The 14,204-nt window shown below is 49.8% G+C and overlaps 1 protein-coding gene across 1 annotated transcript in view; it reads left to right on the top strand.

Moving 5' to 3' along the window:
* Positions 1–13,756: 13,756 nt before the first annotated feature.
* LOC307216925 (solute carrier family 12 member 9-like) overlaps positions 13,757–14,204 on the top strand; it is a 95,817-nt gene continuing 95,369 nt past the window's right edge. Inside the window, exon 1 of the mRNA XM_079977750.1 lies at positions 13,757–13,975. Coding sequence (XP_079833876.1) covers positions 13,777–13,975 — 199 coding nt within the window. The 5' untranslated portion in view covers positions 13,757–13,776. The remainder of the gene's footprint in view (positions 13,976–14,204) is intronic.

Consider the following 14,204-nt stretch of genomic DNA (forward strand, 5'->3'; position numbering starts at 1 on the left):
GGACTGCAAGAAGATCAAACCTCTCCATTCTGAAGGAAATCAGAGTGCTCACTGGAAGGACAGATTGTGAAGCTGAGGCTCCAGTACTTTGGCCACCTCATGAGAAGAGAAGACTCCCTGGAGAAGACCCTGATGTTGGGAAAGATGGAGGGCACAAGGAGAAGGGGGCGACAGAGGACGAGATGGTTGGATAGTGTTTTCGAGGTTACCAGCATGAGTCTGACCAAGCTGCGGGGGGCGGTGGAGGACAGGAGTGCCTGGCGTTCTCTGGTCCATGGGGTCACGAAGAGTCGGACACGACTAAACGACTAAACAACAACAAATCCAAGCATTTGGCAACACGTAATTTATGAGTTATTTTTTCCCAGCTAGTGCTAATATTTTTAATACCAAAGTGAAAGTCACAAATCCTGCAAGGTTTTCTATTTGGGAGCAATTTGGGGGTTCCATGGGACACCCTCCCACCCCCCACATCATCAAGCCCCAGAGCAAATTAGAAGGGTCTCTGCTGCTTAACGGGGGGGGGGGGGGCAGCAGTGGAGAAGTCATTGTGGTGCAAATGTATCCCTGGAGCCAAACCTGGCAGTCCTGCTGCTGTGATTTCAGCATACTGACCTCCCTGCCTCCTCGCCCCTCTCCTTCCCGATAAGCAACAGCGACCTGCCTGCCAGGAAGCTAGCACAGAGTCTCTGCCCCACCTGTTGAGTCACTTCTGTTGGAGAACAAGTCCTCGGTGTAGCTGGCTTTAGTTAAGATTTCACTTCCTCTTTTCTGCTGAAATAGTTACTGTCAATGCCCTGTTGACCTTGTCTGAATCCAAGTTGCTGGGAATAAGTGGAGTGAGCTGCTGCTGCAGGAGTGAGGCCCTGTTTGCAGGCATCTGGTTGGCCACTGTGAGAACAGGATGCTAGACTAGATGGGCCATTGGCCTGATGCACCAGACTCCTCTTATGAATGTGTGTATGTGTGCATGAGAGTCCACAGTGTGATGCAGCAGCAAAAAAAGCTAATGCTATTCCAGGCTGCATCAACAGAAGTATAGAGTCCAGATCAAGGGATGTAATAGGACCGCTCTATTCTTCCTTGATCAGACACACCTAGAGTACTGTGTCCAGTTCTGTGTGCCACAATTTAAGGATGCTGAAAAGCTGGAACGTGTGCGGAGGGCAAGCAAGGATCTGGAAACCCAGCCTTGTGGTGAATGGTAAAGGGAGCTGAGTCTGTTTAGCCTGGAAAAGAGCAGACTGAGAAGAGATAGGATGGCCGTTTTCAAATATCTGAAGGGCTGTCACATGCCAGAGGGAACAAGCTTGTTTTCTCCTGCTCTGGAGGGTAGGATCCGAACCAATGGCTTCAAGTGACAAGAAAGGAGATTCCGACTAAAAATCAGGAAGACTTTTCTGAGAGTAAGAGCTGTTCAGCAATGGAGCAGACTCCCTCAGAAGGTGGTGGACTCTCCTTCATTGGAGGTTTTAAAGCAGAAATTGGATGGCCATCTCATGGATGCTTGAGCTGAGCTCCCTGCATTGTAGGGGGTTGGACTAGATGACCCTTGGGGTCCCTTCCACCTCTACTATTCTATGATTCTATGTGCGGGTATGGATCCCAGGGGTAGCCTGGTGGATGGAGGATTAACCTTATACAGTAGTACCTCGGGTTACAAACGCTTCAGGTTACAGACACTTCAGGTTACAGACTCCGCTAACCCAGAAATAGTACCTTGGGTTAAGAACTTTGCTTCAGGATGAGAACAGAAATTCTGCTCCAGCATCACGGCGGCAGCAGGAGGCCCAGTTAGCTAAAGTGGTACCTCAGGTTAAGAACAGTTTCAGGTTAAGAATGGACCTTTAGAACGAATTAATTTCTTAACCTGAGGTACCACTGTATCTAAGAACCTTGGGGAAAGCTACAGGAAGGGAAAGGAGAATGTTAGCCGCTTTGAGACTCCTTAAAGGGAGTGAAAGGCGGGATATCAAATCCAAACTCTTCTTCTTCTTCTCTTCTTCCTCCCACTAATTAGACTGAGCTAGGATTTGACCGGGGGGGGGGGGGCTCTCCTGGCAGTGGGGCCTTTAGCTGAGGTTCATCCTATAAAGACCTCAGAGTGAGCCTTAACAATTGTGACTCTATTTTGGAATTCCCTCCCTTCTGAGGTTACGTACATCCACACCACAGATTTATAGCACTTGACTTCCCCCAAAGAAACCTGGGAACTGTATTGTAGCCGCTCACCCACCTATGATTACTGACACCTTTAACAAGCCACAGTTTCCACAGTTCTCTGGGGAAAGCTCTGCTCTTTAAATATGTGGTGTGGCCTCCACAGGCACATACCTCCACATGTGGTGGGAGTGCCCCAAAATCCAACTATTCTGGACAACAACCATACGAGAAATAAGTAAAATAACCAAACAAGTATTGGCCTTACTAAACATCTTCCAAGACAATAATGCCCACTTACACCACAAAGAACTCATAACCCGCCTGCTTTCAGCAGCCAGAAACACCATAACCAGACACTGGAGAGACCTGTCAGGAGTAAACATGGACCAATGGCACCAAATAGTATGGGAAACAGCCCTACTAGAAGAATTAACCAATAAACTGAAACTGACACGGGGACAAACAGAAGAAGACACCTTCACCCCTGTATGGCTCCCCTTTATCACATACACAGCCCAACAAGACAATGGCAAAAATCCACCAACAGCATACAAATCAATATGGCTAACCTGATCCAAAACACCCACCCACCCCACTCACACATGAAAACAAAGACCACCACAGCCAACCACAAATGAACAACCACACCCTAGGCCAACCCCAACCTCTCTCACCACCAAAGGAACACAAGTGAACAGCAAAGAACCTGCACAAGCAACGCTGACACCAAACCCTACATATAGTAAGTAAAATAGAAACATCGCCATCCAACTCCATCCCGACCCATCTCTCCCCCCCGCCACTCCACCTCTTTCCCCCTTTTCTTTCCAATGTCTCAACAAATGAAACTGATTTGTAAAAATGTTACATGGGGGGAAAAATATACGAGAGACATTGCACACACTTTTGTAAATCAAGAAAATCTTTAATAAAAAAAAATGTGGTGCGGATGGAGATACGATGGGCGTTTAATTGTTTTGTGTCAGCTGAAGACACGGTCATTTGCCCAGCCCTTTAATGAAGTTTTGTGTCAGATTGGTTGTTTATGTATTATTCCTGGATTGTAATTTATCTGCCTTTGCTTCGAGCTGATTGCATTATGTATCTGGTTTGCACTTTTAATTGTAATCCACTCTGGTCTTGCAATGAAGAATGGGCTAGTCATGTTTTAAATAATTAAAATACATCTCACAGTTATGTTATTGTGAGTAGGGAATGCATTAAAAGGGGTGGGAGAGGCTTGCTGCAAAACCTTTTGATTTTTCAGGGGTGCTGCAAAATGGATCATAAGCAGTGGTCCATTCTGAGTGAGGGCAATACTGACTCAGAATCAGTGACCTCACTCTTAACTGCCTTTGGGACTTCCACATGTACTCATTCAAAATTCTGTGCCATCTCATAATCAATCTGCATTTTAAAAAAATCCATATTGAAATTTGCATTTAAATATGTATTCCTCATTATTGAGAATGAATAAGGAGCAGTGTTCTCTTCTGACTTGCAACTCAGTGGTAAAGAGAGCCAAACATTTAAGTTGGCAATAATAATTACATCTTCCTTAGTTCTTGGGAGCACAATATTACCTCTGCCGTTGTTAACGTTGCCATAGATTGCTGCAAAAACTCCTGTGTGCTGTTCATCTTCTCTGTCTGGACCAAGAAATGCCAGGGACATTCCAAGCTACACTGCCAGTGCGCGGGGCAAGATCCTGCCTTAGAAAAGCACATCTAAATACTGCTGTTGTGCCACTGGGAACCTCCTTTAACATGATGAGCAAGCTTTGTTTTGCTGTCCCCGTCTGGTGACTCATATCTGGCAGCTCGGGAGGCGCATTCCCTCTGCCTTTGTTTTGCATGGGGCGTTGCTGTTGCTGTGGAATGGGGGAAGTCAAAACTCTTGCACCTCTGCAGCGTGGAGAGGAAAGGTTTCCTGCTGCGGAGTGGCAGGCCTGGTTTGTCCACTTCTCTTTCCGGCAGCATTCCTGGCAGCCAGAACCACAGAACCTTTGCCCAGACACCCCAGATGTCAGTGACCTTGTCGCGATTACTCAGTGGCAAGCAGAAACCACTCTGCACGGGCTCAGAGGCACTACTGCCACCACCTGTTCCATTAACTGCAGCTTTTCGTTGCAGGCGTTACGCAGGTGGAGTTTAACCCCTTCTCCCTGCCCGCATCATAGAATCATAGAGCAGTAGAGTTGGAAGGGACCCATCGGGGGCCATCTAGAGTCTCTAGACCAGCCCCTTGCACTTCCCATCATTGCCAGGAGAAGGTTCACCTGCCTTGTTCCCATATGCCTGAGTGCTGCTAAAAAAACAAGCCAAGCTGCTTGAGCAGGACCAGTAAAAAAGATGCCAGCCTGAGCGACTGAACCGGTGCCACATCCGCCTGCTCTCTGGGGAACAGAGGCTGAGATGGGAAAATCAGAAAGCCTGACCTGTAGGGTGAAGGTGCAGCACATTAACAGGGTGGGCTGGGGGGCGGCGGAGGAGAGCCGATTACCGGGAACAGAGCTCCCCCCCCCACGCAGCCCCCTCCACCTCTGCCCTCCTCGCCTCCCTCTCTCCAATTGCCATCTCTTACCTTGCTGCTGAACGGTTGCCAAAGGAGGCAGGCCTCTAGAGAAGGATTTATGGGCAGTGATTAAAGAGCAGCAGGCAGCCCTGCTCAGTTTGATTTCACCCTGGCTACAAAAAGCCTGGGAGAAAACAAATTGTTGTGAATTTGAAGTAATTAAACGGGTGAAAGAAAAATGTGCGGTTTGATGCATGGGGCTAGCGCTGGCGGGAAGAGGGGGTGGGAGGGAGAGTGGATTCAAGTGTGTGTGTGTGTGTGTGTGTGTGTGTGTGTGTGTGTCTTACACAGACATGCACCTCTTTCTTCCCTTAAATCAATGCGCTGAAGCAAATGTGAAATATTCTCAGATCCTGGAATCTTCTAAAACAGGAGGCGGCAACCTGTGGGCTGTGTATAACCCTCAGCTGAATTTCAGAAGCCCTCCCTCTCTGCAAGCCATCAGCCAGATCTGAGACAAGGCTTATCTATCTATTCCCAAGGCCTCACTCCTGTCAGCAATCAGGCTGCAGCATTCGGCACTAACTGCAGCTTCCGGATCAAGCAGAAGAGAAGACCCGCTTGAAGTGCACTGCAGTAATCCAGTCTTGAAGCAGTGCATGAACTACTGCAGCCAAGCTTTCCTGGCAAGCTTAATTTAAATAAGTTTTTTTTTTGGGGGGGGATCTTGGGAACCCACCCCCAAAGAAATTGGGAGGGTAGATGCAACCAGTGGGCTGCAGATTAGCCACTCCTGGTTTGAATGCTAGAATTGCAAAGCTACAACCATCGGATTATAAAATACTTTAAAAACTGAAAAATATACATAAAGGTAACGTCAAAATAAACCCACAGCAGAGCAGAGAGTGTTAGCAGACCGCTTTTTTCAAAGTGCAGTACTTTTTAAAAACGGGTCTCAAGCTAGGAGGGTGACAAGAGGGGTGTGTATGAAATGGGGGTGCCTTCCTGCCACTTAAGGGGGGAACAGCTGTCTCCTGCCCACCCACCAGGGGTGAAATTCCCTTTGATTTCTTGGGTAGGCCCTCAACTTTTGAATGGCACATAATGGTGCAGAGCTCCTAGGGGCAGGACTGGCAGTCTCTCAGCTGTGAGAAATGTGGTGTTAGCAGGATCCAATTTTGCAGCTCTCGGCTTTGGAAGAGTCACCGTTTTGCAAAATGAAAACGAAATGAAAACACTTTCCTTTTTTTTATCAAGAACTTGTGATGGGCAGGAGACCGGGGCGGACCTAACAGCTGCTCACTTTAACAAATAGCCAGCACGCGATTCACCACGTTGGGCCTTATTGCTATAAAACCCAAAGAAAACCTATTATTCAATGGTCTGAAGATTTTACGGCCCTTCCTACATTTGAATGCAGAACTGTCAATCTCATCCCAATATTTACTTGGGCACAAGGGCTGCTTTTGTTAATAGATGTTTGAATTGGGATCATTAACGTCAGCTGACTTTTCTTTTTTGCTTTCTGCTATAATTCTAATAATACGTATTTTTCTCTCTCCCCTGATCTACACCTGATAATAGCAATAAAAGAGAAAGAAAAGGAACATATGTTTATAATTAAACAAAGTTTAAATGGACAGAAGTGTTCAATATTAATCTGTCCAGACATGGAACTATTGCATGTCACATGTCTGTTTACATTCCAGCACAGCATGCTGGGAACTTCCGTCGTGTGTATAGCTTTTACTTTTCCCTGTCTCTCTGGGAAGACAAAGAGAGAGACGACATGTTTCTTTGTCCTGATTTATGATTAATAAATCCGTAGTTGTAGTATGCTTCCACAAGCCTCACACCTATTCTGTGTGTGCAGTTTGCTCTGCTGATATAGTGTGCCCTGGCTTTGAAGCCTGGGTCGCAGATTTACGTCGGAGCAGAGGCCGATGGGTCCTTGCAGTGGGACGGCTGGAAGTAGACGACCCAGCTGGGGCTAGCCAGCTAGCCTTACGACCCTCTGCATGCCGACACCCCCCCTTACATTTTTAACAACTACAACAAAACATTTGTGCAAATAAGGAACTGGGTGCTGGTAACCCACATCAGCATTGTAGGGTGGGTGAGGTTTACAGCTGACTTCAGCAGTGAGGAACACAAGAAGAAGAAAAAGCAGGAAGGACAAAGGGACGGAAAAGGCAGAAAAGTTGGTTTCTTATGCTGCTTGATTCTAGTTATGTGTTTTCACTTGGGTGGGGAAAGCACTTACAATGGGCAGCACTCCCAAAACGTAATGAGCTGGCCTGAACCCACCCTAGGAAAGTAAACCTGGCACCTTCCCCCAACCCCTAATAGCTGGAGACTTTTCACTTCCAGAGAGCGAGCGAGCGAGCGAGCGAGCGAGCGCACAAATTGCTGGTCTATTACTGAGATTCCCCACGAAAGCCAGGGCGACACCCCTCGTTTCCCAGCCCCCATAGAAAGAACAACTTGTCTAAGAGCCCCAGTGAACTTTCTGGCTGGAGAGGGGAGATTTCAGTTTATATTCTCCTAAAGTTAAGGTTGAGCATGTTAGGAATTTTCTATTGTTCTTCAGTTTGGCTTGGGGTTTATCTGCATTTTATTCTGTTTTCAGTCGCTTTGAGACTTTTTTGGGGGTATGAAGCGACTGGAAATCCAGTAAGCAACAACTCATCTCACTTGCCTGGATGGAGAGGGTATTTGTGTTGAAAACTAGCCTAGAATTCAAAGGTAAAACTTACATTCATTGCCCTGCCCACTTTTGCCTCTGGTTCTGGAATGTTTTTCAGAAGAGAATGTGGTCCTCAGCTGAAAACATCTCACCCAGATCTCACAGGACTGGAAGGTGTCCTTCAGGTAACCTGGTCCCAAGTTGCTCAGGGCTTTACAAAACAGAAACGAGTTTATAGAGCATTTGTTTGCAGGGAGGTCAACATTACTTGGCACTTCCCAGTGCACCTTCCCTCCATTTCCCCAATTGCCAAAAGTCTGGATATTTTGAGGAAGAGGGTTTGTTGAGCAAATGGCTCCCAATCAACTTGTTACACAACCTGAATTGGCTGGTTACGCCACTGAATCCCACCAGAGAAATTGAGACCCTCTGGAAAGAGCCTTGAATTGGAGCACTTTATGCAAAGAGCCTCCTCCTCCCCCTCACTTTGGGGCTTTTGCCATAAGGAAAGCGGCAAGGGTAGCATTTGCTTGGTGTAACTGTCCTCTGAGTTCCCCACAAATGAAGCCATCTCCAAAACTACTGTTTTCTGCAGGCAGGCAGCTAGCTGATCTCCAGCCACAGGTGAGTGGGGGAAGGTTCCTTCTCTAAGATATCTCTTCTTTGCAGAACAGCTTCAGGCCATTTGCTATCTGTGTGGGGCATCTGCTGATAAGGACTAGCTAATCTCCTTGACAAAAGATGTATCCACCCACAACACTGAGTGAATCTGTCTCTCAAAGGAGATAATCCCAAACTAGTAAAGGTAAAGGTAAAGGGACCCCTGACCGTTAGGTCCAGTCCCAGACGACTCTGGGGTTGTGGCGCTCATCTCGCTTTATTGGCCGAGGGAGCCGGCGTACAGCTTCCGGGTCATGTGGCCAGCATGACGAAGCCGCTTCTGGCAAACCAGAGCAGCGCACGGAAACTCCATTTACCTTCCCGCCGGTACCTATTTATCTACTCTTCTGATCGGCAAGCCCTAGGCTCTGTGGTTTAACCCACAGCACCACCCACGTTCTTTACCCAAACTAAGGTAAAGGTAAAGGTACCCCTGCCCGTACGGGCCAGTCTTGACAGACTCTGGGGTTGTGCGCCCATCTCACTTAAGAGGCCAGGGGCCAGCGCTGTCCGGAGACACTTCCGGGTCACGTGGCCAGCGTGACAAAGCTGCTCTGGCGAGCCAGAGCCGCACACGGAAACGCCGTTTACCTTCCCGCTGGTAAGCGGTCCCTATTTATCTACTTGCACCCGGAGGTGCTTTCGAACTGCTAGGTTGGCAGGCGCTGGGACCGAGCAGCGGGAGCGCACCCCGCCGCAGGGATTCGAACCGCCGACTTTTCGATCGGCAAGTCCTAGGCGCTGAGGCTTTAACCCACAGCGCCACCTGCGTCCCTACTTACCCAAACTAGGCATGGCCAATCTGATTGACTTTTAACTCAGTTCTCTTTGTTACAATCACAGAACCACAGGGCGCAAACCCTCCCCCCTTCCGTCTGATTGTTTGATTGATTGCAGTTATCTCTCACTTTTTTCGTTGGTGCTGTGGGTTAAAGCCTCAGCGCCTAGGGCTTGCCGATCGAAAGGTCGGCGGTTCGAATCCCTGCGGCGGGGTGCGCTCCCGCTGCTCGGTCCCAGCGCCTGCCAACCTAGCAGTTCGAAAGCACCTCCGGGTGCAAGTAGATAAATAGGGACCGCTTACCAGCGGGAAGGTAAACGGCGTTTCCGTGTGCGGCTCTGGCTCGCCAGAGCAGCGATGTCACGCTGGCCACGTGACCCGGAAGTGTCTCCGGACAGCGCTGGCCCCTGGCCTCTTAAGTGAGATGGGCGCACAACCCCAGAGTCTGTCAAGACTGGCCCGTACGGGCAGGGGTACCTTTACCTTTACTCACTTTTTTCTCCAAGGACCTCAAGAAATCATAGAATTGTAGTTGAAAGGGTCCCTGCAAAGCAGGAATCTCAACCAAAGAATCCATGACAGACGGACACCAAACCTCTGCTTAAAAACCTCCAAGGATAGAGACTCCACAATCTCCAGAGGGAATCCGTTCCACTGTCAAACAACGACATTAGGCTGAGAGGCGGTGACATGGAAGCTTTAGCTGAGATTCCTGCATTGTAGGGGGTTGGAATAGATGACCTTTGGGGGTCCCTTCCAACTCTACCATTCTATGACTACCTCTAGGTCACCCAGTGAGCTTCATGGCCAAGTGGGGATTTGAACCCTGGTCTCTCAGGTCCTAGTCTGATGCGCTAACCACGAGGCCACCCTGGCACGTGACACTACTGTATTAGTGAAATTCCCATCCTTACGTGGTCCGAGTGGAGACTGACATGCTTAGTGGTCACGTAATGCTGGCTGGAGAAAGGAGGGAGAGACCCACCGGGTGACAGAAATCAGAAGCTGGAGCTTGTAGACTGTGTGTAGCAGTCTACACACCAGCTGCTTTTAAAGACACAGCTGCAGCACTTGCTTGAAACGTTGGCAGCCATAAATATCTCGCCATCCACACTGCCTGTATAGTTTGATCAACTCTGGGAAAGCAGCTCTGTGTGACTTGCCACTGTTACCGGAAAAATCTGAGGGCTCCCTTGGACAAAAAGTAAAGACACCAGCCAGAGTAAATTGGAGCAAATCAGCAGCCTGTAGGCTTGGTCTTTATTGAAGAAAGACTGTCGCGACAGGGTGCTCCCCTCACTTGCAGGTGAGAGGAAAGACACAGAAGAATAGTGTGCAAGGTCTTATAAAAACTTTTGAAATTCCCCTCCTCTAGGTCTAGCCCACCCCCAGAAACATCATGCATACATTACAGAAAGGAGGGGTTGAGGGAGGAGTTGGTGGTAACCTGAGTGTCTTGTCACCTGGCTGGTTCCTCCTTTCCCCCTCCCCATGAGTCACTTCCAGGAACTTCCAGGAGACAAAGGGGAGTTTGCAGTTTCCTGCCCCCTGAGGGAAGATCTGATCAGTGTCCTTTGTTTCAGTCCATGCTGAAGGGATTATGGCTGCCCTGTATCAAACCTGCCCCATTTTGTAGTCCTTCCTTCATGGAGTAAAATAAAAGTGGAACAGTGCAAATCCAATGTATGGTTGATTTTCTATGAATTTATAACAGAAGCATAGCGTATGTAGTGTGTGAGTGTGAGTGTGTGTGAAGTTTGTACAAACAGAATGATTGGGGTGGGGGGGTTCCTGCTACACCACCAAAGTGGCACCTCCATGTTTGGACGCAGTCTACCTTGCTGCAATGAACAAGAGAGGGCCTACATGCTCCTTGTGAGCATGTTGCCTACATACTCTCCTTGTGATTTTTCTGGGGCTTCTGAGCCAGCTGCTGGATCGCATGAGCTTTTGATCTGATCTTCCTATGCTCTGAATATAATCCCCCTCTCCAAAAAAACCCAATTTTATTTCCCGAACTACGAGGGAGGCTACCTATGCAGAACTGACACAGCTGAGTTCCTTGAAGGCTGGACTTAAACTATTCAGAGCCTGTAAAAAGCCCCTTACCCACCACCCCTGTAATGATGGCCACCAATCCTCCAGGGAGAATTCATGGGGATACTTCTGAATAGCCAGGGAGCTGCTCCTCTTCTGCCTTTTGCAGACACAGAGTTTAATTTCCAGTTTTATTCTCTGCTTTTATTGCCGCTTTAATTGCTTTTCTATTTTATGTCTCGGATTTCTCCAAGTGGCTGGGGAGGTGCGCTTGGCCGCAAGAGCTTCTTAAATCAAGTGGGGTGGGGGGCTTCCTGGGAAAGGAAAACAGCATGGGAGGGAAATAAGCTAGGTGAGTCAGTGCAGGAAAGAACAATAGGTAAAGGGAGTAGAGAGAAAGAGAGAAAAGGAATCCATATTGGTCCCAAATTATTTAGCTGTGATTTCTGCAATGCATGGGGTTGGTTTGGATGACCTTGGGGGGTCCCTTCTAACTGTTAGGGTTCTGATTCCGCGAGAAGAAAAATCCAGTTTTACTAGAACCAACTGAAATGTCACAAAAAGAGTGAGCAAGCTTCCGTTTTCTCCAGAATTCTTCGTTACAGCCGCTAGACCTCACGCAACGTGGGAAGGAAGGCAAAATCTGGTCTAACCACAAGTCTTAAAATGGAAGCGTAGGTGGCGGTGGGCAGTTTTCAGGCTGCAGCTGCGACTGCTGGGGGAAAGAAGCACACCATGGCTGACCACCCTCCCTTTTGAAGAAAATAAAAACGTCGCCGGTCACCTATATCTGCCTCCGCTCTTAATGAAAATGGACAGGCTAGCAGGGGCTTAGCAGGAGGAACGGCTGCTATCAAGAGCTGCTTGAAAAGTTTGCAACTGTGAGTTGCTGGGTCATATTCAATTTAGTTAAGACTCCCTGAAACCCATGGGCTTTATTTCAGCGGGTCTACTTTGGGGATGACCAACAATGGGGGTTTCTTGCTGCACCCCCTTTTGTCTGTGGCTCCAGCCCTTAGGGCTGGCATATGGCCCTCAAAAAGTGACTTAGAAGGGAACTGCGGCCCTCAAGTTCAAAAAGGGCTTCCCAACACTCTTCCCATAGCGGCTGTTTTCAGCGTTCTGAATGTGCTGCTACGTTTTGTTCCGTTCTGGGTTTCTTTGGTAAGCCACCTTGTTCTGACGAAAAAGCAGGTTACGAATAATGAAGCAAGCCAAACCTGCCCTCCTAAGTGTACAATTTAAGGCAGGCTTCCTCAATCTCGGCCCTACAGATGTTTTTGACCTACAACTCCCATGATCCCTAGCTAGCAGGACCAGTGGTCAGGGATGATGGGAATTGCAGTCTCAAAACATCTGGAGGGCTGAGGTTGAGGAAGCCTGATTTAAGGTTTTGTTTTGGCTGCATTTAACGTCTCTGTGACAGGTGGGAATTCAACAGGTGAGGCTTAAGGTAGCAGCATATCTGTTGAGCTTCTGTGTGGCCCAGGGAAAGGCCAAAGCAAAAGAGGCCCATTCTTAAAAACCCAGACGTAAGTATGCATAAGGTAAAGGGTAAAGGGTACCCCTGCCCGTACGGGCCAGTCTTGACAGACTCTGGGGTTGTGCGCCCATCTCACTTAAGAGGCCAGGGGCCAGCGCTGTCCGGAGACACTTCCGGGTCACGTGGCCAGCGTGACATCACTGCTCTGGCGAGCCAGAGCCGCACACGGAAACGCCGTTTACCTTCCCGCTGGTAAGCGGTCCCTATTTATCTACTTGCACCCGGAGGTTCTTTCGAACTGCTAGGTTGGCAGGCGCTGGGACCGAGCAGCGGGAGCGCACCCTGCCGCAGGGATTCGAACCACCGACCTTTCGATCGGCAAGCCCTAGGCGCTGAGGCTTTAACCCACAGCGCCACCTGCGTCCCTAACAAGTATGCATACTCTGACAGAAATCACCGAGAATCATACAGTTGCTAGGGACCCCAAGGGTCATCTAGTCCAATCCGTGCAATGCAGGAATCTCAGCTAAAGAATACCCCCTGGATCTACTTTCCTCACCTGCTTTCCAAAAAGCATGTTTTGCATTACTTTATTATGATATTCCTATCCAGTAAGCTTGCTTCCTGAGCGGAGATGGGATCCACGCCCTTCCAGGTATATATATATCATGCGGGTGCAGAAATGGGTCAATGCTCCCATCTCCGTTTTCACCGTCGTGTGCTTCCGATTATTTAAATGCCATGACTTCCGGGAAAGCCTTAATGTCACGTTGAACACGTGTCCAGCGGGAAAGGTTGAACACCTTTGCTGCAGTTCAACCCTACGCCTGTTTACTCGGAAGTAAGCCCCGGCACCGATTCCGATGCTACAGAGTTCTGGAGCCAGGCCGCCGGATCCAGTGCAAGTTTACTCGGAAGTAACACTCACGCACGCACACGTGCCTAATTTGTGGAATTTCCTTCCCAGTAAACACGCACAGGCTCGGGCTGCTGTTAGGACTTTGCACGGAGCAAAAGTCCCCATCATGCGCTTTTGCACGCGAGTAAGTCGACCCATCCAAAACTGAGCGCGGGGGGTTGTTGAACTCGATCCGGAGCAGAAACCCTCCGGCTCTCGCGGAACCCCTTACTCCCGAGTAGACCTGTGTGCGTGCGTGCGTGCACGTGGAGGTGGCTCGGGCGGCGGCTTCCCTCTGCCTCCTCCGCTTCCGTGGGAGACCCTTTACTCCCGAGTAAGCCGCTCCCCGCTCCCCTCCTGTCTTCCCCAGCAGAAGCAGCCCAGCCCGAGCTCGCTCCGGCCCGTCTAGGCAGGAGGCGGGGATCGGGGCGGCGCCGGGGGCGGCGCGTCGGGGCGGGCCGCTTTGCGCCCTGGAGGTGCCGGCGGCGGGGCCGGCCGTCGTAGTCCCGTCCCGTCGGGTCCCGCGCGCCACAGCGCCGTCGGAGCCAGCCGCGACCATGCCCCGGCCCGCGAGAGGCTCCGGCGGGCCGTCGGAGCGGAGCCCGCTGTTGAATTACCGGCTGTGCAGCAGCGTCTCGGTGGAAGCGGAGCCGTCCGCGGCCCGGGCCGCCGGGGCGCGCAAGCTGCCCACCTTCCTGGGCGTCGTCGTGCCCACGCTGCTCTCCATGTTCAGCGTGGTGCTTTTCCTGCGCCTCGGTGAGTGGGGCTTTCCCTGCGCGGCTGGAGGAATCTGGCTTAGGATTGTTATTAGTATTGTTACTTTTATTATTTTGTTCGAAAACCGAGTTCAGCGCGCGTGGCGGAGACCGTATCGCGTCTTAAGAAGCCGCCTGACCCGAAAAGCTCAGTTTGGAGGCGGCGGGGAAGCGCGCGCACTTTGCCTATGCTCAGGAAACCTGGCTCTCAGAGCTGGAGAAGCAGGGGA

Source organism: Podarcis cretensis, assembly GCF_951804945.1.
Source record: "Podarcis cretensis genome assembly, chromosome: 5".
In the NCBI taxonomy this organism is placed as follows: domain Eukaryota; kingdom Metazoa; phylum Chordata; class Lepidosauria; order Squamata; family Lacertidae; genus Podarcis; species Podarcis cretensis.